Raw genomic sequence first — 24917 nt, 5'->3', positions numbered from 1 at the left:
TCATTGTGTGCAGATCAAGTGTTTTGCAGTGTGGCCATTCACTTGAGTTAATTCTTCTCTAGTTAACCTAGCTCAAGTGTAGATAATCAAAGTTAACTCTATGGTGATGACATAGCCTTAAACACCAACAGTGTACGTGTGCTGCCATACCAACTCTTTGTCATCTCTGGTCTCATGCTAGGGTGAGCGTGTATAGATTTCCATTTTTGTTCCACTGTGTGATGGCCTGCCTTATCCTAAGAATTCAGTCTAGTCCAGTGGTCCCCAGCCTTTTCGGTGTGGCAGGCACCGGACGACGAGCTGCCGAGGACCGTGGCCGCCGGACAACCTGCCGCCGAAATGCCACCATGAAGCGGCAACGTCAAGAGGCATCGGCACCGAAATGCTGCCGAAAATCCAGCGGCCAGTAGGCAGGTGCACATGGATGCCCCAGCGGGCTCCAGGGCGCCCGCGAGCACCGCGTTGAGGACCAATCTGCCTGTAGTAGACACTGCAGTGTTCACTAAGGCCTGTGATTGAGAGTGCTGACTACTTTACAGTTGCTTGCCATTTCTTGGTTATGTAGGCAGGATAGCCTTTTATGATGGGTTATGTAGAGGTAAAAATTGCCACAGAATGCCCAAGCACATGTAGGATAATGCACTCTGGAATACATTACTGAAGTGCTCAGGGAAAAGAAATGTTGGCCAACAGTTGCACAGGCATAGTTGGGGAAGTTTTTTTTGTACACACCAAAATAAGTGTTATGAAGCCTTAAGGAGGGTGGCAACCATTTGGCTGCTTCCAAGGGCAGGCCACTGTTAGCCACATAGGTTACTTATCATGTATTATCTATTTTGAATGTGGGCACAGATCATTTTTGGAGTCAACCATGTGGTTGAAAACTTTGGTTAAAAGTGTAGTATAAAGGAGGGACCCTAAGTCCCAAACTATTATCACCTCTATGTACAGTCTAAAAGGTGTTGCTGGAATGGACCCCTTCTTTACCCTGTTGATAGGTGAGGTCTGACTGCTAGCACTTTATGACCTTTTGAGAGGTGGAAGACTGGAGAGGGCAAGAACATTTTTTGGAAGGACTTTTAGTTTTTTACAAGTGGTTCCAGTTCAAATATGAAGTTTTATACTGAATGGTTTAAACTGAAACAGAATTTCATAGTGTATTTATTCCCTGTAACTCAGTAGTTCTCAAAATTTTGTACTGGTGACCCTTTTCACATAGCAAGCCTCTGAGTGTGACACCCCACCCCCTTATAAATTAAAACCACTGTTTTTACATATTTAACACCATTATAAATGCTGGAGGCAAAGCGTGGTTTGGGGTAGAGGCTGACAGCTCGTGACCCTCCCCCCCCCCTTGTAATAACCTCGAAGTCCCCCTGAGGGGTCCTGACCCCCAGTTTGCAAACCCCTGCTGTAACTAAACATTTTTTATGTTTAAGATGCTTCTGGCAATTAAAACAATAGTTTTTTCCCTCCTTTATTTTTTGTTCCCAGTTTTCCCATAAAGGTTCCCTTATTTCCAGGTTATAGTAAACCCTCCCCAATCCTTGAGTAACTTTGGAATCAACTTTCACAATCTTGATTTGACAAACTTCTCTAGAGTGTAATTCTTGCGTTTCTTTTGTTTGTTTTTAGTCTTTAATGAGATTCTTCTACATTTATTCTAGATATATCATATTTCTGCCCAACCAGCAAAAGATTTTCCATTTTTTACTTTTAATTAAATAATACATCACTTCAACTGCACTTTCTTAACAACGTAGTGTGGTAGACATCTGCTTTAGAGTCAAAATGAAATGAAAGCCATGCTCATCTGACGTGAATCGATTCATTTGCTTCAGTTGATTTTCCAAACTCTTATCTGTGTGGAAAATAAGTACTGCATGCTCTTCTGTTTGCTTGCTTTGATTTTGTTCATCTTTTTTTCATTAAATAACTTTTTACATTTCTTCTTTCTCAGGAAGATTCAGAGAGAGCCAGGTATTCTCTCCGGTCTAGTCGTCATTCCTATCTGGTTTGTGCTAATCTATAAACTCTCCCTTCTCCCTGTTAGGCTTTACTTTAACAAACAAACATTTAACTTAATTTTGCTTTCATTTTTGTTATCAGGGAGCAGATGACTTGGTGTCTGCTCGAAGTATTGGCAGTTATAGGGTTAGTACATAGTTTGTATGAACTTTGATACTACATGCAACTTATCTGTTTTAATCAATATAAATGGGGTAGTGTGTTCACGTCAACATTTTAATTGTATCTTGTATCAATTTATCGGAATCTTTTTAAATAAATCTTTAAAATCTCATGGTGTTTGTACTATGAGATACCTTGATTTCCCCCCTCCCCCCAACACTTATGTTTTTACTATAATTTAGTAGCTTAAAATAATTAACTTAGTGTGAGTTTGGAAATAAGCCCCAAAACATAAGCAGTTCAGATATTGATTACATAGAATAATTTTACTTCCATTGAAAGCAAACTAAAAAAAATCACATACAGTAACTCCTCACTTTAAGTCATCCTGGTTAATATTGTTTTGTTGTTACGTTGCCGATCAATTAGGGAACATGCTCATTTAAACTTGTGCAATGCTCCACTCTTAGGTTGTTTGGCTGCCTGCTTTCTCCACAGCTAGCAGACCCTGTGGATCTGTGCCTTCCCACTCCTCCACCCCCCGCCCGCGGCAATCAGCTGGCTTGCGGTGTTTCGGGGGGGGAGGAGCGAGGACTCGGCATGCAGGCTCCCCGTCCCTCCCCTGCTGGCGGCAATCAGCTGGCTTGCGGCCTTTAGAAGGGAGGGGAGGGAGGGGGGAGGAACGAGGACTCAGTGTGGGAAGTAACGGGGGAGGAGGTGGGGGGGGAGAAGAGGCAGGTCAAGGATGGGGGTTTGGGGGAAGGGGGGAGTAGGCGGGCTGAGGGTTTATCCCCTCTCCCACCCCCGGTGCTTGCAGAGTAGGGGAAGCTGCTGCTGCTGCACAACATGCTTCTACTAGCCTACAGCACCTTCAGCCTCCTTGCCTGCCTCATCTCCAGTGCCAGTGGGCTGTGCCTGTGTGGGGTAAGGCAGGGGCACCTCCCAACTATAGTACTGTACTGTATGTATCGTATGTTTGTAAACACACAGCATGTGCACACTACTCGCCCCCCCCCCATCCCAGCGTAGTATTAAATGGCTTGTTTAAAATATATATAATGCCTTTTGTCTGGCAAAAAAAATTTCCCTGGAACTTAACCCCCCCATTTACATGAATTCTTATGGGGAAATTGGATTCGCTTAACATTGTTTCATTTAGTCACATTTTTCAGGAACATAACTACAATGTTAAGTGAGGAGTTACTGTACTTAGTGTTAGCCAGGGTGGATTTGATCAAATTGATTTAAATCAGTAGACAGGAAAACTTGATTTAATAATGTATTTCTACATAAAAGTGCATTCTTCTTGGTTGTTATAACCTTAATACATATTCTTCACAACTCAGAGGTATATGTAGATTTCATTTTTAGAAGGTACACACTATACATTTTTAAGTGATTTATTCTGAAAACTTTTCAGATTAGTTTTACCGCTGTATCAGAAAATGAATGCTTGTTTGGTTATTTCATTTACCAAAGCAGATGTTTATGAAGTCATTTGGCAGTGAACTATCTCCATTTCAACAAGTTATTCATTAATATTTGGAGGATTTTCTTGCCATGCTGTATTAGGAGGAGAACATCACCAGACAGACATGTATATTGTTGTATTTAAGTAAAACAACAAGGTTATGTATTCTGGATTTTTTCTTCAACAGCGAACATACAATATTTTAACACAACAAGCATATGAATTTTTGATTTTAATTAAACATTCAAGTTTTTCTTTGTTGCACTGTTTGCATTTTGCATGCATGCCTGTCTTACCCACAGGTAGAGGAACTTCATTAAAATATTCCCAAACTGGGTCTCTTTTACGGCCTGCTGCTATTATAGGTTTTCCCTTCTAGTGAGAGAATGGTATGGTAGATCTCAGATCAATGAAGGCTACACTCAGAAAGACCTCAAGACTTCTGGAATACGCTGCTCAAACAGTTTCACTTTTGTTTTCTACTGCCTGTCCCTCCCTTCTCACATTTATCTCCAGACGACTTCTCCTTGTCCAGATCTGTTCCGCCCCCAACAATCTTCTATTCATTGAACTTTTTGCAACTTTGCACTTTTAGAGAGATGTAAGGGATTGACTCAGTGTACACAAATTTGCAGAAGGACAATAGGGTTGAGGTCTGTTATTTCTCACCTCTGTATATTATTTATGTATGTATTTAAAAACATTTTTGCTGTTAATAAGCCTGTTACCTCTGGAGACACAAATCCACAGTTTGAGAACTGCAAAACTAAGGATCTCTGATGGTATCTTCTAGACTGAGCCCCATTGGGTAGATAGAAAGATTAACCTAAATAATATATACAGAAGCCCCTGGAGCCTCATAGGATTGCCCTAATTCATGAACTAGTGGAACTTATTTACAAAACTTTTCTTAAACATTACATGAGTTTATTGTCTCATACTATAGAATTAGAATCTATAATCCCTATTCCATGATGAGATATCTTTGAGCTATAATGTGTCTTATCTAAAACTATTTAGATAAGTTTTTTCCTCAAAAGGCATTTTATCAAAGAAATCTAATTTAAATAAAAAAATCTGATTTTTTTTTTTAAATCATTGATTTTTATCCATCCTGGTGTTAGCACATGTACAGTACAACTTTAAATAGACGGTATTTAAAACTTAGGTCAAGTCATTGTACTTGAGCATCACATGTTCTTCTCCCAAACAGGTGCTGAGAATTATAAAGCTTGCATAGTCATGCATATGTATGTTATCTGTACATTAAGATAATTCAAGCTGTGTCTGTAGCTGCTAGCACTCACCAGCTGTGCACTGAGGTCAGATTCGAAGCTGCTCTTGATAATTGCTTAGAATGCTTTGTTTAGGTGGTAGTGCTTTTGAAGGAAAAGTAGTTCTAAAAATGTTTCTCCTCGTTCCCTCGCCTCTTCCTTCTCTTCGCTTTGCTGCTTTTCTATCTTCTTTTTCTCCCCTTCCTTTTCCTTTCTCATTCATTCTTTGTTTCCCTTCCACTTCCCTTTCACCTTCTCTTCCTCTACCCTAAGGGCATGGCTACACTCAAAACTCCAAAGAGCTGCCGCGGGAGCGCTCCCGCAGCAGTGCTTTGAAGTGCGAGTGTGGTCACGGCGCCAACGCTGGGAGAGAGCTCTCCCAGCACTGCAGGTACTCCACCTCCCCGAGGGGATTAGCTTGGGGCACTGTTTACACTGGTGCTTTACAGCGCTGTAACTTGCTGTGCTCAGGGGGGTGTTTTTTCACACCCCTGAGTGAGAAAGTTGCCGCGCTGTAAAGCGCCAGTGTAGCCATAGCCTAAGAGTTGCTTCCCTCTCTTCTAGTTCTCTACTCACTTCTTACCGCTCAAATCTACTTCTTTACCCTTGCATTTTTCTCTCCTTCTTTCCTATGGTGGCTTTTCTTTCACACTTAAGAGAGAGATGTGTGGTGTTCCTATGTTCTGTTTTTGCACTCTTGCAGAAGTGGAGAACATGCATTCTTAAGTTACTTCATCATTCACTTTTAGCAGCAGCCCACCCAAAAGAGACTTGCAAGCTATTCTGTTCACTGGCTTCAGCTCCATAAAGAACAATTTTGTAAAGATGGTGTGTGTGTGGCAGTTCACCAACATCTACAGCTCTTTTCCTTCAATCTGTTTCCATTTCCTTGACCATCCTTTCCCCCCAGTCTTATGACACTTGCCCCCCAGACTCAGACAAAAGCAGGAAAGGGGCAGTGTTTAGAGCTGAAAATCAATTCTCCATCAGAGCATTTTGTATCTTAAAGATTTTTTTTGAACTTTTCTTATATCCAGTAATACTGTGAAGATCCTTAAGTATGATTCACCTCAGTTGTAATATTAAATAAATTATTTATCTAATTATTAGCTTTTCTGTTTTCATCACTCTATAAGAGAGAAGAGTTCTAGAAAACTGAAAGAGGAACATTGTAATGTCAATATTAAGGGAGAGAAATGGCTAATTACAGACTAATGGTTAACTTCAATCTCAGTAAACTTTTTTAAAGCAACTTACTGCGTGGACAGAACTGGAACATAAGAAATTGTCAATGTGAGTTTACAAAGAACAGATCTTGTCAGAGAAAGTTGACATTTTTCAAAAATGACTAGAAGTTTACTACTGAGAAAGTGATAACTGTGTGGTAAATGGATTTTAGTCAAACATTTGATAAAGTATTGTTGCAATATACATTGATATACCTGTTTTCCATCAATTACTTATAATAGACATATGTATGTATATGTGTAAATGTAATTACATAAATTCTGTACAAAATAGGGTTGGCAGAATTTGATTTTTACTTTTCATAATTTCAACAGAACTGTTTTTAAACTGTTTTTCTAGTTTTATCCATTTGTGTTCATACTTGCTTAAAAGTCATAATTTTATGCATATTTTGTATTTTATTTTAATTTTCACAGTTGCAGGAAATTATGGGAGAGGGTCAGAGTATGGGGGGGTCAGACAATAATTATTTAATGATAGTAGATGTTGAGGCTTAAAAACTAAAGGTTTCTAACGATTAAAACTCAAATAGACAATATCACATGTCAAAATATACAAAGTAAATATCCCTAAATCAAAATCTAATAAGTTCCCAAGCAGCATTTTTCTTACTTTGTCTATCATTACATTTTTATTAATATTGATGGAAATATTTTTGTCTATTTTTGTGTGTACAATGAAATCAATGTTTAGTGACATGTACCGATAAAAATCTAATCCCTTTCAAGTTTAAGAATAGTCAAGCTTGGTTCCTCAGTTAATGCAAACAACACTTCATTTATGAGGTTAATATTCAATATGCTTTTCTCTAAAGCAGACGGTCTCTGACTCTTCTTTTTGGAATACAAACTTAAATCTTGTTGTTATCATTAGAAGCTAGAAGATGACTAGGTACCAAGTATCAGGGGGTAGCCGTGTTAGTCTGTATCTACAAAAACAACAAGGAGTCTGGTGGCACCTTAAAGACTAGGTACCAAATGTCAGAAAATAAGAACAAGTCGTCTTTGCTTTTATTATTTATATTATGATAGTGCTCATGTAGTCTAGGCAGCCAATGGTAGTGAGCCTCAGAGCCTGGGTCTACATACTCATGGGGCTAGGGCTACCACACTATTTAAGTGCTTTGCTAAATTGTGCCCTAAATGAGATTAATAATGGCATATTTTACATTCAAAACCATCGAGAATGTTGGTCTCCTTTATGTTTGGTCATGTTTTAAAGTTAATATCTGTAATATGGTATAACTTACCTTTTGGTATAAAATGTCACTGGGACTTTTATATGAAATTGCTGTAAATCTGTATTTATAGATTATAAGTAGGGCAAAGAAATTGAGGTACTTAATGAGAAAACAGAAATGCTAGATGTTAAATTAATATAAAATAAAACGTGCACATATAATATGTATGCAGGTCGTCTTATGCTGTATTTTTGAAAAGTGTATATGAATGTATTCCATGATAAAAAGCATTAATAAATGCACCTACCCACACCAGAAATTAGAGAAACTAATTTGATAGATAAACGTTAGCCTTTCTTCATCTTTTCCAAAGAGAAAATAATTTGCTCAAAGCAGTCATGTTGTTTCTCATTCTTTAAGAAATAAAACACAATTAAAGAAAGCACAAACTAGTATGGTTAGAAATAGCACATGAGATGGTCATCCATAGTACTTGTCAGTGGTGATCACACAACTCGCTCTTAAATTATACTGTCATTCCTAGTGCATAAAATTAGCTTTATTACGCTGCTCACCATGCATTGAGTACAGATTTATATATATCTCTACGTTAAAAGCAGTTTTTTATTTTTAATTTATTTACTGTTTATATATTTGAAATTCATAATCTTCTACAATTTAATTCCTAAGAGTTCATCTTTGGATGTCAGTGGGTCTCATAGCAGCAGAACAAGTGCCTCCAGAAGGAGAGATCTTGCGGTGTGTAACCTGGAAATGAGCATGTTTTGACTTGTTCATGTAATAACATTTTGTGTGCCTACTGATCAAAAATAGTAATAAAATACTGAGCACTTATTTCAGCTAGGACACATTATTTTAATGGAGAACAGTAGTTACTGGAATGTGTTGTTTGTATAATACAGGTTTCTTCCAGTGAAAATGTATTTGAAGGCTCTAAGAAATCTGTGGCTTAAGTTTTTTGTTTTGGCTCAGCAAACCAATGTGGGAACATTGTTGTGGGAAGAGGTGGTCTTCCAGTTCCTCAACAGAAATGTGTTGAGATGACAAAGCTTGAAAACCACTGCATTAAATTAAATGCAGATTCTCTGCTGGAGCTTTTGGCAGGAGACTGCTTCAAGCTTCAATTTGTAGATTGCTCAAGCCATATCTTTTTGGGGTAGATACTGCACTTTTAGTCCCATGATCTGGGCTGAAATAAGAAAATGAAGGATAACTATTATTCTAGCTTAGACAATTTTATCTGTAATGTTTATATGCAGATTTTAATATTTTCTGAAGTTGTTGAATTGTTAATGAATTATGATTAGGGTTCCGTGTTTGTCACAGAGGTCACGATAGTCACAGAGTCTGTGACTTTCTGCGACCTCTGTGACTTCTGCAGCAATTAGTGTGGCTGACCCCTGGGCCGCTCAGGCAGCCCTGGGGACAGCCACACTGGCTGCTACTGCAGCAGTTTTGCAGTCGGCCGCCTGGAGCAGCATTGGCCCTGGGGCCAGCTGCATGGGCTGCTACTCTGGTGGCCCTGGGCAGCTGGTCCCAGGGACTGCCTGAGCAACAGCCGATGTGGCTGGACCTGGGGACCGCCTGCGCAGCAATCGTGGGTCTGACAGGACCTGATGCAGCTAGGTGGCTCCTGGCAGTGGTCCCAGGGCAGCCGGAGCAGTGGCTGACCCCCTGAGGCTTCCCCCATGGCAGCTGCCAAAGCGGCAGCAGGCCCCTGGGGCTCTCCCCTTCCCAGCAGCTGGTGCTGCACGTCCCCTCCATCCCCCCCCAAAAAAGATTCAATCATGAGTATTTATAAGTCATGGACCGGTCACGGGGAGAGATTTTTTTGTTTCTTACATCTGATCTGTCTATGACTTTTTTACTGAAAATACCTGTGATTAAATTGTAGCTTTAATTATAATTAAGGCTGTGAGTCTTTCACAGAGGTGACGGATTCTGTGACTTTCTGGGACTTCTGCAGCAACTGGTGCGGCTGACCCAAGGGCTGCCTGAGCGGCTAGTGTGGCCCTGGGGCAGCCGCACCGGCCGCTGCTCCGGCACTAGTCCTGGGTGCTGCCGCAGAGCAGTGGTCCAGGAGCAGCAGTGGCTGGCCCCCCACTCCTCCCAGCACCTAAGATTTAGTTGGGGATATTTTTTGGTAAAAGTCACTTTTTGTTTCTTGCCCCTGACCTGTCCATGACTTTTTACTAAAGATACCCGTGATTAAATCGTAACTTTAATCCCATATATAGGGTTTTGATGGCAACAGTACTCTTCAGTCTGATCTGTCTCCATGTGTTGCATTTAAAATAACACTTTTTTAGTTAAAATGGTGCAGCTTAAAAAAAAAAAAAAAACAGACCTGAGTCTGGGTGGGAAGACATATATTCAGAGAATCAAATTAACAACCAAGAGGTTATCCTTATAAGTCTCCTCTTAGCAGTTTAAGCGTCTTATTGGAAAAAAAAAATGCAAGTTTTGGCTTCAGTTGTAGCATTAATAGTGTATAGCTTCCAGCAGTTCCCATTGGCCTGGAGTAGCGAACCACGGCCACTGGGAGCCGCGATCAGCAGAACCTGTGGACACGGCAGGTACACAAGCCGGCCAGCCCTGCCAGGAACAAGTTTGGGAACTACTGGTGTACAGAATGGTTCTGAAACCAATTTCCATTTTTTAAATTCCTGGTACAGTCAGAAAAGTGACACTTAAATAACACCAGCATTCTCAAGAATTCTGCTTCCTATGAGTACTAAAAATCTATCTGCTTGCTTCACTAGCAAGAATAAATTTTTATTTCTGACAGCATTGCAAAGCCAACATCCATAGAAGAGGGACCTGGATGCTTTTGTGGCTTATGCATCACCAACAGATTGGTTAACTAAGTTACAGTTGTGGAATCTTGAAAAATTTATAACCCAGAAAGAACACAGATTTACTTTTACATCCTCAGACTAACACTTAAAAAAATATTTTTTTATCTGTAAGTTGAGCAAATTTGATGTCTGGTATTACGAGACAGTAAGCACGGAACCCTACAACTACAATAGTATTATGGAGTCATTTTCCAGAGTGTTTCTGCATTCTCATACAGCTGTTGTAACAGAATTTGTGTAAATATTTAAAGTTCTGATATTCAAGCAGTATGAAAACTGGTCATGTAAGGCTAGCTGACTGTTGTCACAAATCATCTCACTATTCAGTAGGGCTGTAAAGCGATTAAAAAAATTAATCATGCGATTAATTGCACTGTTAAATGATAATGGAATACCATGTATTTAAATATTTGTGGATGTTTTCTACTTTTTCAAATATATTGATTTCAGTTACAACACAAATACAAAGTGTACAGTGCTCACTTTATATTTTTTAATTACTAATATTTGCACTGTAAAAATGATAAAGATAGTATATTTCAATTCACCTAATACAAGTGCTGTAGTGCAATCTCTTTATCATGAAAGTTGTACTTAAAAATGTAGAATTATGTACAAAAAATAACTGCATTCAAAAATAAAACAATGTAAAACTTTAGAACTAACAAATCTACTTCAGCCAATTGCTCAGACAAGCAAGTTTGCCTAAAATTTGCAAGAGATAATGCTGCCCACATCTTGTTTAAAATGTCACCTGAAAGTGAGAACAGGTGTTTGCATGGCACTGTTGTAGCCGGCATCGCAAGATACTTACATGCTAGATGCGCTAAAGATTCGTATGTCCCTTCATATGAAGTAGGACTGAGTGGACTTGTAGGCTTTAAAGTTTTGCATTGTTTTGTTTTTGAGTGCAGTTATGTAACAAACAAACAAAATCTACATTTGTAAGTTACACTTTCATGACAGATTGCACTACAGTACTTGTATGAGGTGAACTGAAAAATACTATCATTTTTACAGTGCAAATATTTGTAATAAAAAATAATATAAAGTGAGCACTGTACACTTTGTATTTTGTGTTGTAATAGAAATAAATATATTTGAAAATGTAGAAAAACATCCAAAAATATTTCATAATTTTCAATTGCTATTCTATTAACGGTGCGATTAATCGCAATTAATTTTTTTAATCGCAGTTAATTTTTTTGTTAATGGCGTGCGTTAACTGCGTTTAATCGACATCCCTACTTTTCAGAAATTTGAAGATTTTTAGCAATGTGCTAAGAAATAGCCATTCTGATTTTTAAAAAATCTATTTTCCCTCAAAAATGCCAGTTTGTGATGCATAATATTCCTTAGTGTGAATTTTGACTGTTGTACTCAGTAAATCTGTGATTCTCTTAATCCTCTTAATTTTTGACTACTGCTTTATTGATATAACCATTTTAGATTTTTATTTCTTTCTGTCCTGATTTCCTGTTGTCTTGGCATTCTGAAATTCTTCTTTCTTCACCATTGGTTTTCCATACCTTTTTAGTGTGATGGGGTGAAGGATAGATCTACAAGACGTTCACTCTCAGTACGTAGATAATTTGCATGTCTCTATATGAATAACGGCTACTTTTAAAAGACCTGATCACATTAATTTTGAATGATTGTGAGCTCTTAAAAAATTATCACTAAATTGATCTTGCCTACTGTGTTCTCAGTTAGGATAGGATTACAAATGTAACTATTTTGGAAGGGTGCATGTATAACTACTTTTGACAAAATGAAGTTATAGAATATACAATTTTAAATCTAAATAACCATCTGTATGTGTCATTCATTGTTAAATTACTTTCTATTTTAAGGTAATATTATAATAGTATTACAATTACTGTTCTGAAGAGCATGGTATTGGCATATGGGGGTCCTTTAAAGTCTTTTCTACTTATCTCTGCCATTTAAAAAATATTACTTCCATTTAACTTGGCATACAAATTAGACTGAGGAAACATACATTTTCAAAAACTAATATACTATTATTGTGCATGAAAATATACTATTTTATGATAGCTGCTAATGTCCTGATCTTGCAACTTGTTCCACCTAGGCAGAACCCTGCGCCCATACTGGCTGCTGCATGGTCCTAAAATAGTGGGGTGATCTGTCAGCTCATATACACTGGGACTCGCAAAGTTGCTTATATCAGTGGGACAGAAGTGGTATTTGGAATGGTAGGAAATCTGTTTTAAAAAAAAATGTACATAGAGTATACACATAAGGAGAGGTGTTCTGATGACAGGAAGGCACTTCATACATCAGTTCGGGGCAAATAATCCTGAGGCAAATACGACAGAGGAAGTTCACACACCACAGAGCCCTGCCTGTCAGGACTTGCCATTGTGCAGCAAGGATTTGGGGCCAAGACTAGTTGATCTGCTGCTACTGAGACTTGGGCTGTAAGTAATTCATGCCTCTTGATTCAGACTCTCTGTAAATGCAGAAAGAAAAGATAGTATCTGTTACATTTGGGTCACAAAATCATAAGGACTAGATACAACAAGCCCAAAAAATCTTAAATTCTCAAACACAGGGATCAGGGTCTCTGATCCCTTAATTTAAAAAATGATCTCATTTACCATTCCTGCTCGGAAGTATGTTGAACTGGGTTTGTGCAGATCCCTTTTAAGCAAAGACAGGAATCAAACATTTTTGTTATTAACGTGAACCTGTAAACAAACCAGAAACTAAATTAACACCCATCAACTTTGAATAAACTATGAAATAGATTAAGTGGGTGAAAGGAATAAACTCTTAATATACTTTTATGTTTTAAGCTTATTTTTTCAATTTTGCACATTTTACCTTTTTGAGAACTACACCTCTACCCCGATATAATGTGACCTGATATAACACGAATTTGGATATAACGCGATAAAGCAGTGCTCTGGGGCGGGGCTGTGCACTCCGGCAGATCAAAGCAAGTTCGATGTAACGCGGTTTCACCTATAATGCAATAAGATTTTTTGACTCCCGAGGACAGCGTTATATCTGGGTAGAGGTGTACTGTGAACATTGAACACTGGTTGTCTTTACTGGATAACTCAAGACAGGTAAAGTTGCAGTCACACTCATCTGACCCTTCTTTTGGGTTTAGTGATATGAGCAACCTGCATCTGGTATTTTGGTCCAATCCTCATTCCTCTCAGTAGGTAGGTCAGTGTTTTCTATGGCCATGCTCCTCTAGAATAGTAAGCGTTTTGTTAAGAATTGCATGTTCCTTCTTTTATTATGCTCTGGTGTTGAAGATGCTGTTGTTGGTTAGTGTTTACTTTCTAAATTTTTATTTATAGAATCCTGCTTACAATGACTGTCATGGAATAAAGAAGTCTTCTAGTTCCCATAAAGAACTCTTGGTTAGTGTTCTCATGCACTATTTGTTATGAATATACCAAATAAGTACAGAGGGTCTTCTACAAGTAAATTCTATATATGTTTACTATACTGGGGCTATGCATGTCTTTGTTATAGTAAAAGAAATCTAGGTGACCTATGTGACGGTATGGGCCAAATTCTGCTCTGAATTTGGCCCATACCAAATCTGAATTGATTGCAACTCCAATTATGTCAGCAGAATTGTGTGTACTACTCAGAGCAGAATTTAAATCCTATACAAAGAGGTCTTTGCTAAGCTTTTGGAAATATTTGCAATAGTAATACTTGTGGATGAAAATTTATTTTCAGCTTTTTCATTTGATTTCATTTCATTTGCTCTGTGGGGACAGAGGAACCTACTTCATATCTACCCCCCTGTAGATCTATCAGTAGTGAGTACAGCTGCTCCCCGAGTTACGTAAACCCGATGTACACAAATCCTAGCTTACAGAAAAAGTTCTGCAAGCTACAAATAGGAGTGGGTTGTGGGGTTTTTTTTGCGTAATGGTCAGAGATACGTTTCCAACTTACGCAAAATTTGAGTTACACAAGGTGTTACGCAAGTGTTCTGTTCCGGAAGTCGGGGAGTGTCTTTAGCTTAAATTCTGTTGTGCAGGTAATGTTTGCCATTAACATTTAACACCATATCAGTGCCTTTTTTGAAAAGATGTTGGGATTATTGTGATCTCCAGAAAGCGGCTGTAGAATGTCCAAGTATACAATTTAAAAAATAAGATATTCACAGGAAGTCTTTAATTAAAAAATACGTATATTTAGGATGGTATTTTCGAAAGGTCCCAGCCCTGATAAATGAGTCATTGATTAAATGGGCACAGAGTTAGGCCAGTTAGGCCACCTTTGAAAAATCCCACCTTGAATCCATATTTTTCTCTCACGACTGAAATATTTTCTTATTTTCACAGCAATGTATAGTTTCTGCCACATTTTTCAAAATACCACTCTTTCCAAAGAGCCACAGTTTGCTACATCCCAATACATGTGCTCTTGCATGCTGTCTCTTTGTGCGTGCATGCACACAGATATAGCCAATTTGGCAAAGGGATGTGCATATATTGTTCTTTATTCCCCATTGAGTTGCACTGATTCCAATGAAAATATAGATCAGTGCTTTTTGATCCCTTTAAACACACACACTTTTATAGTTAAGAAAGTAGGGGGCTAAGTTCCACAATGTAGATAATCAGAAATGTAATCAATAAGCTTTCAATATGTTTTTCTCTGAGAACAGTGGTGTAAGAAAGGTAGGCCCCGATCCTTCACACACTTAACACATTTAACTCCACTAGTGAGCGTCAGTGGGACTATTCACAGTTGTAAAGTTAAGCATATGCTTGTGTGTTTGCCAGATTGGTGTCTGGTTTATTAAATACTTTCACTAGTGTTTTGAAGATGTAGTGAAGATACAGACTATTACATACTTATGAATTCTCTCTTTCAAATTCTGATTCAACAAATTATCTAATGGAAACAGATTAAACAAATAAGCATAAATGTGTTCTGATTTATTATTTGACGTTGTCAAGATTTTGAAGTAATAATTATTCACTTGTCAGGTTTTTCAGGGACATTCCTCGGTTTTGCGTGGGGCAAAAAACAAACCCATATTTTCTTCTCCTGGCTGGATGAGGCATTTTTTAAATGTCAGCATTTTCCATAATTTTTTAAAGAGTACTCTTAAAAAAAACTGTGTGCCATTTTTCCTTCAGAAAATTGCACCAATTTTGAGCCCTAGCCCTAAAAAAATGAGAGAGAACTTTTAATGTCTGTTTACAAGTTTGGGGATGTCTGGGCATCATTGTGGTTTAATTTTTGTTCATAATAACTTTATGTACAATTTTTTATTTTTTACAGAGTGGATTTTACCATGACCAAAGAAATTATAGCAGCCTTAGACATAGCAAACCAATCTCTTCCTACCATACTCGGGTCTGTCTGTACTTTGGTTTCTGCTTAATTATGATGCATGCTTTTTTCCTCTGAAGATTCTGGAGTATTAAAACTAATATTAGCATAACTTGAAATGCTTGCTTAGTTTTTAACATTGCTGCTCAGATTAATTTATGAGGGACTGTTCTCTGTCACTGTAGAGCTTGATGAATAACATAGAAGCAGTTTTGTTTCCTGCAAGTTTTGAGATAAATTTTAAGTAGTTTAGGTCATGAATTATTACTACATATTTGATTTTAAATTGAGTTTTAAGTTTACTTATTTGCTTTTCAAGGCCAGCTTTACTGAATTGCCCAGGCAAACTAGGGAAATCATTCAGAATAATAAGAGAGGCAAAAAGTTCAATTTTTTACAATTTTCTGTAAAGTAATTATTTTGATTTGTGAAATGTGCCTAAATTAAATAACCTTTCTATTATTTATCATAAGCCCTTATGATTAGTCTATTTTACTTGATCCAACCTCTTTACAGCTTCATAAATATAAATTGGTATTAAAAATAAAACTTTTCTGCTCATCTTTCCTTATCTTGGAAAAACATTAATACTCAAGTTTGTAACTAGCCCAACAGACTTTCCCAAGATGTGACACTTCTTGTGCTGCTTTGAGTGGTTACAGACGTGTATTCCACTCAGGTATGTGCGCACCAAAGCCAGAGAACTTTGCCTACTAATACCCATAGGGGTGAAACTTGTGCCCTCTAGCCCCTTAGCTATTTGAGGGCAGCACCACACTGACCCCTCTCAGTTCCTTCTTACTGCCTCCGGACAGGGCCAGATTAACACAGGAGCTTTAGGGGCTGCAGCCCAGGGCCTCTGGCTAAGGCAAAAATAAATCCATAGTCGTATACAATTCGGTGGTCACCAACCCATCGATCGCAATCGACGGGTCGATCCTGGAGCTGCTGCCAGTCGATCACAATCTCCAGGCCGCTAAAAGTCCAGTGGCGCAGCAGGGGTCAGGCAGTATGCTGTGGCCCCACACCGCTCCCGAAAGCGGCTGGCTGCTGGCACATCTCTGCGGCCCCTTGGGGGGGAGGGGCAGCTCCTTGTGCTGCCCCCACCGTCAGCACCATCCCTGCAGCTCGGCCAATGGGAGCTGCCAGTGTGGCACTTGTGGACAGTGCACGGAGACATGCTGTCCCCTTCCCCCCCAGGGGTGCGCAGAGACATGCCAACAGCCGGCTGCTTCGGGAGCAGCGTGGGGCCATGGCATGCAAGCAGGCAGCCTGCCTGAGCCCTGCTGCGCTGCCAGCCAGGAGCTGCCTGTGGTAAGCGCTTCCCAGCTGGAGCTTGCACCTTGCACCCCCTCCTGCACCCCAACCCACTGCCCCAGGTGAGAATCCCCTCCTGCACCAAACTCCCTCCCAGACTCCACACCGCTCACCCTCTCCTGCACCCCAACACTCTGCCCCAGCCTGGAGCGCTCTCCTGCACCCAAACTCCCTCATAGAAAGAAACTAATATAACAGCTGTTCTAAGGTAAGAAGTAGGCTATTTTGAATTAACTACATTCTACATGTTTTAAGACTGAAATGTTACCACAGAATGGCTTTGTTAATTAAAAGGCAAGTTTAGTATAGCGTTAATAGCCTCGATGCTATAATTGTGATCATTTAGTTTTAAATTAGGAAAAAGACTTGTATACAGTGGCCCCACAAAATCTAATAGCCCCAGGCCCACAGGAGAGTTAATCCGGCCCTGCTTCCAGCTTAAATCAGAGTGCTCAATGTGTTTTTTACCTCACGCTTTGTTTCACAGGGCTGTATGTGATTTCCCCCCCCCCCCAATATATAGTTACTTGTATTTGGTTTAGTAGTACCGTTAGTTTTAGTTTATTAATAGATGCCCTCTCCAGGGATTAAACACTGCCTGTAATGTGGAGTAACTGTCCCGAGTAGTGACCCCAATACTCTATTAGTTGGGCCTTGAGGAAGGGCACATCAAAGAAAGTTGTTCCATCTGTGAGTTCGAGAGAAAGCATATGGCCAGAGACTTTTGCTTGAAGTAGTACCTTCTGGAGCAGGCCATGAGGCCTGCTTTCAAAATTGGGGACCTCCACAATTTCAGCTCCCATGCCCAAGGGCATCAGAGCTGACATGGGCTGTTTGGCCACTTTTGGATTCCTCTCCCAGGAGGAAGAGAGACTGTTCTTCTCCCTCAGGTATTTCTAAAGAACAGTCTCATAAAACAGACTGGGGCTGTTCCAGAGCTAAGAGAGATTCCTCCCCTTGTAAGAGGATTGCAGATTGGCACCATGATTTATCCGGTATGTGAGAGAGCAGGGCTGCTCTCTGATATTGAGACGAAAGCAAGTGGACTCCATACCATTGACTCTGATATCATCCGTGGGGCATCTATTGAGTCCAGTACTGATGGTGTCAGTGTCTGCACTGACTCTTTCAACTCCTGTGGTGTATCAGGCAGCATTGGACTTGATTAGCCTGTCTGTTCCTGACTCTCCACTAATTCAGGAATGTTAAGCTGTGATGGCTTTTTGGTGTTGTCATCCCCATCTGGTTGCAGACTTGTTATTGTCGGCACCGTCTTCTGCGACTCCTCCAATTCAGGATGTAGTGTTGAGGTTGCCTGCCTTTTTGATACCCAGGGGCTTGTCAGCACAGGGTACTGTCTTTGTTGCTGATGATGACTCCAGCACACACTGCATCTGTGGAATTGGTGCCAGCTTGAACTTCAGTACTGATGTCTGCTCCTGTACCAAGTGTGAGGCCTCTATCATTCCTTAAAGCTCCAACTGCTTTATCTTTATTGGTAATGATGCATCCTACATTCCAAACTTTGGATGAGTCTGGACATTTACAGGCCCTTCCAGGGTGTGGCTCCTCCAATATCTCTGGACTACTTGGAAAGTTCTTCAGGGTTGGTCTCAGAGACATCTTCCTCCACTCCCTCACCTTCTTGATACTGCTCTTGCTGGTCATTGAGCATCACTATCAGTACTGAGATTGGCACTGCTTTCATAGCAGGGAGGAGGTTTATGACCACCCACACCATACCCCTACCCAGAGTGGCTTCCTCTGAGCCTCTGGGAAGTTCCATGGTTAGTAAGGTCCCGATCCTTGGCTTAATCCAGAGTGAAGTCACTTACTCTGCTGGTAGCCTGTGGCTGCAGCACTGGAGGTTCAGCAGGAGAGAAGGGGGTTGCTCCTGCTAAACTGGGTCAGCCTAAGCCGTTGTTACAAGCACCACAGGAGAGTCCATTGGTTCAGCTTGCTTCAGGCTTGGATAATCAGGCTGCGTTTGTTCAGGAGAACACCCATAGATTGTTGGATATTCTCCAGTCCTCAGCTCGGGAGAGTGGCTCTCCCAATAAATGAACTGATCCTGGAATCTGCCAAGACTCTATGGAACACCCCAGAGATGTTACCACCCACAGTAAAATGTACTGCATGCCCGTGAATAATTGAGTGTTTCTGTTCAAATCCAGCACCTAACTTTCTTATGATAAGGGCAGATAATGAGAGGTTAAGGTGGAGAGATGCAAGTCGACACCAAAGGACAAGGGCTGTAAAAGACGGGACTATTCAGGGTGGAAAATTTATTCTACTTCATCCTTAGAAATGTGTGTTGCCAATCAGCAAGCACTTTTATCGAATTATAAAATTATATAATTTATAATTGGGAAGTGATAGCAAAATTTACGGATCAGTTGCCAGAATCCTCCAGAGAAGAGTTTTAAGGTTTCCATTGTGGAAGGCCATTTAGTGGTGAAGACATCACTACAGTCAGCTTTGGACATGACAGATGCTTCCTCTAGAGTTATGGCCTCTACTGTAACAACGAGAAGGGCATCATGGTTGCAGAACTCTGGTATAGCTTCTGAGGTTCAATAGATGATTGAGTACTTACCTTTTGATTGATATTTTTTTGTTTTTGGAGAAAATTGATGAAACACTACATTCCTTTTAGGACTCGAGATACATTGCGCTCATTGGGGATTTTTACTCAGGCAATAAAGAGGCTTTGCTTCCCAGGGCAACAGCAACAATATTGACCTCAGTGGTTCTTTAGGTTGAATTATCTCACTAGACAGGAGGGACGCGCATCATGAAGGTGAAGGTCTTATGGCCTCAATTTCAACCATTCAGCCTGTCTTCAATCAGTTTCAGGCAAGCAGTCAATTTAACTCTTCAAGGTTTACATTCCATTTACCAAGCTTCAAGTAATTACTTTCCCATCTTGGGGCAGGCTATCACATGTCTACAGGGCTTGCGAGTCAATAACCGTGGACAAGTGTGTCTTAGGCACTCTGGGTTATGCCATTCAATTCCTGTCCATTCCTTCTTCCCACTCTCCCACCCTGTCCCTTATTGGGGAACCCCTCACGAATCTCTGCTCCTGCAGCAGGTGCAGACTCTCCAGGCTTCAGGGGCTAAAGAGGTGGTTCCCCTTCAGAATCGGAGAAGGGGATTCTATTCATGATCCTTCCTGATCCAAGTCCAAGGTAGGGGTGAGACCTATCCTTGATCTCCGCGGTCTCAACAAATACATCAACTACATGAGATTCTTCATGGTTATCTTTGCTACTACTCTCCCCACTTTGAATCACAATATCTGTTTTGCCACCTTTGATCTTCAGGATACTTACTTCCATGTGGCTATTTTCCCAAGCCATAGGAGGTTTCTCAGATTTGTAGTAACCGGTCTGCATTATCAGTACACTATGCTTCCCTTTTTCCTTGGCTCCACGGGTATTTACCAAATGTGTGACTGTTGTAGAAGAATATCTCAGCAAAAGAGGAATTCATGTTTTTCCATACCTAGATGATTGTTTAGTGACGGGCAAGTCCAGAGACCAAATCCTCTGTCATGTTCAGTTCATGTTGCATCTCTTTGATCATCTGGATCTGATTTTGAACAAAGAGATGTCAACATTAATACGAACACAAAAAATCAAATTCATTGGGCCCTACTAGAATCTGAGTTTGAGGGTGTTTCTGCCTAATGAACGATTTTAAGAAGTTTGTCACCTATGCATGTGGCTCTGCTCTCATCTTTCAACTATGATACATGTATGTCTGAGATTGCTAGGCTATAATGTGGCATGAATTTATGGTCCAGCTTGCAAGATTGCGCCTTTGTTCTCTGTAGAGCTGGTTGAAGTTGGTATATCGCCTTAATTGTCAGTTACTAGATCATAGAATCATAGGACTGGAAGGGACCTTGAGACGTCATCTAGTCCAATCCCCTGCACTCATGGCAGGACTAAGTATTATCTAGATGGCCTACTGCAGGTGCCACTGCCATCCTCAAGTCCCTACAGCAGTGGACAGATCAGATCAATATTGGTGAGGGTGATTCCTTTGCCCATCCTCCTCTGGACAGGACCATAGTTATTGATGCCTCCATGCTAAGTAGGGGAGTGCACCTGCGGACATTGAAGGTTCAAGGTTTGTGGACAGAACAGGAAGCATCCCTTTGTATCAACATCCTGGAGCTTTGAGCCACTTACAGTCAGGGATTTGGAGCAATCAAATTTTTGAATTGCTCCGGCTCCGCTCCAGCTCCGGGCAAAAACCTACTGGTCTGCGCTCCAGCTCCGGGCTCCACTCCAAAGCCCTGCTTACAATGCATGCCGAGCTTTTTGGTCACAGATCAAGGACACTGTTTCATATAGTTACTAATAACACCACAATGTATTATGTGGACAAGCAGGGAGGAGTACGGTCCAACCAGCTTTGTCAGGAAGCAATAAAATTTTGGCAGTGCTGCATGAAGGAGAGCAACATTCCCACAGCCACTCATTTACCTTTAGACTTAGACCTTAGTCCATCCCGTGCTTTGCTGCACATTGGGCTAACCACACTTGCCATCCTTGCCTGTCAACTGCCCTTCTCTCCAAATCTTTCCATTTTATGTCGAGGTACTTGATGTCATTCAGAACTGTTCGTTTCCATGTTATTCATGGTCTTCCTCTCTTTCTTCTTGCGTTTTCTGGCTTCCGTTCAAGGGCGGTATTTGGTAAGCGTTCTTTTTCCATTCTCAGCACGTGTCCCAGTCACTGATGACTTCTTTTGTAGATTATTTGTGAGAGGGTACCTTGTCCAGTAATTTTTCCGACTTCATTTGTCTTCCTATCTCTATATGTTGTTCACAATATTCTTCTCAGACATTTTGTGATTAAATGCATCCAGCTTTTGCATATCTTTCTTGGTAAATTGCCATGTCTCACTGCTATATGTTGTGATGGTGAAAACAATTTGTACATGTTCAGTTTTGTTTTGAGGGAGATGTTTTTGAGTCATCCAAATGCAGCGTTTGCCTTCCCGATTCTTCTTTCTTTCTTTCCTCAGAACTAGTACCATCTTGGCTGATGGTACTTCCAAGATATGTAAAATTGTCTACCTTCTCCAGTTTCTCGTCTTTGATTTTGATTTCTGTCCCTATAGTCCCCATTAACATGACTTTACATTTCTTTGCATTGTATCTCAAACCTACCTTCTCCATTACTTTTTACTTGGTTTGTCCATTTTTGTAGTCTGTGGGCATCTTCATTGATAAGAGCGATGTTGTCAGCAAAGTCTAGATCAAATAGCCTTGAATTGTTCCATTTTAGGCCATTGTTTTAATCCATAGTCGATGGCTAGCATAAACAAAAAAGGAGACAGGATGCACCCCTACCTTACACCTGTCTTGATGTTGAATGGCTTGTTCAATCCATTTTCCATTTTAATTCAGCATTTTGAGTTCGTGTAGAATGCCTTCATAATTAATTTTGTTGGACTTCCATATTACACAATTTTCACATTGTTTCTCTGTTTACACTATCGAATGTCTTTTGAAGGTCCACAAAATTGATGGCAAGGCTGCCTTGGAATTCAATTGTGTTCTCAATAATCGGTCTCAGGGTGAAAATAATGACAGTGCACGAACTCCCTTCTCTAAATCCAGATCGTTGTTCACGTAGTATGGTATCCATCTTTCCTTTCTTTCTGTTCAGGAGGACTGCTGCTAATACTTTTCCTGTGACAGATAAGTGTTACTCCCCTCCAATTTGAACAATTGTTTAGATCACCTTTCTTTGGTAACTTGCTTACGATACCGAGGGTCCATTCTTCTGGCACTTTCTCCTTCGTCCATATTTTGTTGCACAGCTGAGTGATTCCACGTCGTGACCTCCATATTTAAGCATCTCAGGATGAATGCCATCCGAACCAGGTGCCTTATTTTTCAGCTTCTGCAATGCTTTTTTTACTTTCGTTTGCCCAGATCGGAAACTAAAGAGGAGGTTGGGAAACAGTCATCGGCCCACATACAACTGGAACAATGACAATGGCACAAAACTTCTTGAATGTTGTGCTGAAAATAATCTTAGCATCTGCAAATCTTTCTTCCAACACAAAAACATACACAAAAAGACTTCACCAGATGGCAGTACACAAAATGAGATCAACTATATCTGTGTTAGTCAGGTGGAAAACGTCAGTGTTAGACACAAGAGTATTCAGAGGAGCAGATATCGGGAGCAATCACTATTTTGCTGAAAGCAAACATCAAATTGAAGTTTAAAGCACTTAAAAAGAGAGAACACAGACTCATATTATTCAATACACAGAAACTACAAGATTGCAGGATACGAAAAGAGTACCAGATAGAGGTCAAGAATAGGTCTGAGGCTCTTAAAAATCTTGAAGAAAACAAAGGGGAAAAATACTGGGATCTTTTCAAAACAGCTGTGCTAGAAGCAGCTGAAAAGATAATTGGTAGAAGGAGAGGAAGCAATAAAGAATAGTGGATCTCAAAAGAAACATTGACAATTATAGACAAAAGAAAACAAAAGGCTCTAGTACTAAAACATGCAACTTATGAAACAAAACAAACCTACAGAAACCTTGACAAAGCAGTAAAGAAACAATGCAAAAAAGATAAGCGAAATTGGATAGAAAGTAAGGCTAATGAAGCTGAAAAATCAAGGTAAAGAAACCATACAAGATCCTGAAACAGTTAATAGGATATGGATCAAAATTCAGAAGTGACCCAGGGAAAGGGAAACAAGGAGAAATGTTGAAAACACTGAAGGAACAAGAAATTAGATGGGTGGAACACCTCAAAGACGTGCTAAACCAATCAGAACCAATTACAAGACTGGAATTTAACAATGATAAATCATGAGACCTAGATATAGATGTATCTGAGGTAAAAATCGAAGAAGTAAAAAAAGCATTGCAGAAGATGGAAAAACAAGAAGTCACCTTATTTGGATGGCATTCATCCTGAGATGCTTAAATATGGAGGCGAAGACATGGAATCTCATTTACCAGAGGTCCAGAATCATTTGGCTGATCACATCAGCAGGAATTTCTCCAAGAATCGTGAATAGTCTCTGAAGATCAGTTTGCTGAGGTCCATCTTCGCAGAATAGGGCATCTTGGCTATTGACCTGTTTGTAATGAGATAACAAGAAGTGCTTTCAATTTTGCTTTCAAGTGGGTCTCAGTCCAGGCTCCTTAACTGATGCCTTCCACCTGAATTGGGGACTAGCACTGATGTATTCCTTTTCCCCAATCCCACTTGTTTCTCATCTTATTCTCAAACTGAAGCTGGATCATTCCAAACTAATTCTTATTGCATGAAGTTGGCCAAGACAAAGTTGTTTATCCGACCTCCTCAGTCTATCTGTTTGACATCCCATATCTCTTTCTCTCTATCCCAACCTACTAACTCTGCACCATGGTCAAGTTTGATTTTCCAGCATTAAGCAATCTGCAGCTCATGGCATGGCTAGATGAAGAAGAACAATGCTGTTTGGAAGCTGTTAAACAAGTGCTACTCAATAGTAGAAGACCCTTCATTAGAGCTACCTATTTGGCCAAGTGGAAACGGTTTTTGGTTTGGTCATTGGCCGAGGGGAATCAACTGATGCTAGCCTGCATTCAGGGCATTTCAGAGTATCTATTACACCTTCGGTCTTCTGGTATGTGTCTCAGTTCATTGAGGATCCACTTAGCAGCGATCTCGACATTCCATACTCCGATCCAAAGGAAGTCAATTTTTTCAAACTCTGTAGTGGTAAGGTGTCTAAGAAATCATTTGTTTTTTTCACACTGGTGAAAGAAGCAGTTCCTTTGTGGGACCTTAATATTGTGCTGGCTGCCCTTATGGGTTCTCTGTTTGAGCCCTTGGCACTTGTTCTCCCTCTTTCCTGTGCCTGTCATGTTTTCACATCTGCAGGAAGAGTAAGTAAGCTGCAGGCTTTAATGGCAGAGCCACCCATTTACTCAGTTTTTCAAAGACTCAGTAGTCCCAGGGCTGCATACTAAATTTTTGTATAAAGTAGTTTCACAAATAACCGGTATTCTTTCCTAAGCCACCACATTCAAGTGCAGAA

General features: G+C 40.1%; 1 protein-coding gene and 1 long non-coding RNA gene across 42 annotated transcripts in view; one reads left to right on the top strand and one right to left on the bottom strand.

Annotated features, from left to right (window-relative positions):
• LRRFIP2 (LRR binding FLII interacting protein 2) overlaps nt 1-24917 on the top strand; it is a 129543-nt gene that overhangs the window by 31521 nt on the left and 73105 nt on the right. For 18 of the 41 annotated variants that reach the window (XM_065583696.1, XM_008171194.4, XM_065583705.1 and 15 more), the window contains 6 exons: nt 1961-2014; nt 2110-2154; nt 7994-8062; nt 11720-11761; nt 13521-13583; nt 15475-15549. The exons of 4 other annotated variants lie outside the window; for them this stretch is intronic. In XM_065583696.1, the coding sequence (XP_065439768.1) occupies nt 1961-2014; nt 2110-2154; nt 7994-8062; nt 11720-11761; nt 13521-13583; nt 15475-15549 (348 nt within the window). The remainder of the gene's footprint in view (nt 1-1960; nt 2015-2109; nt 2155-7993; nt 8063-11719; nt 11762-13520; nt 13584-15474; nt 15550-24917) is intronic. 19 more of the 41 variants (XM_042860312.2, XM_042860314.2, XM_042860310.2 and 16 more) reach the window with 6 other exon arrangements.
• Nucleotides 12414-13103, bottom strand: LOC135981400 (uncharacterized). The gene is made up of 2 exons (XR_010598390.1): nt 12807-13103; nt 12414-12658 (listed from the first exon to the last, which is right to left on the bottom strand). It is a non-coding gene; the product is annotated as an uncharacterized LOC135981400 (long non-coding RNA).

Source organism: Chrysemys picta, chromosome 2 (genome assembly GCF_011386835.1).
Source record: "Chrysemys picta bellii isolate R12L10 chromosome 2, ASM1138683v2, whole genome shotgun sequence".
NCBI classification, from domain to species: domain Eukaryota; kingdom Metazoa; phylum Chordata; order Testudines; family Emydidae; genus Chrysemys; species Chrysemys picta.
This window is presented reverse-complemented; position numbering and strand designations above follow the sequence as displayed.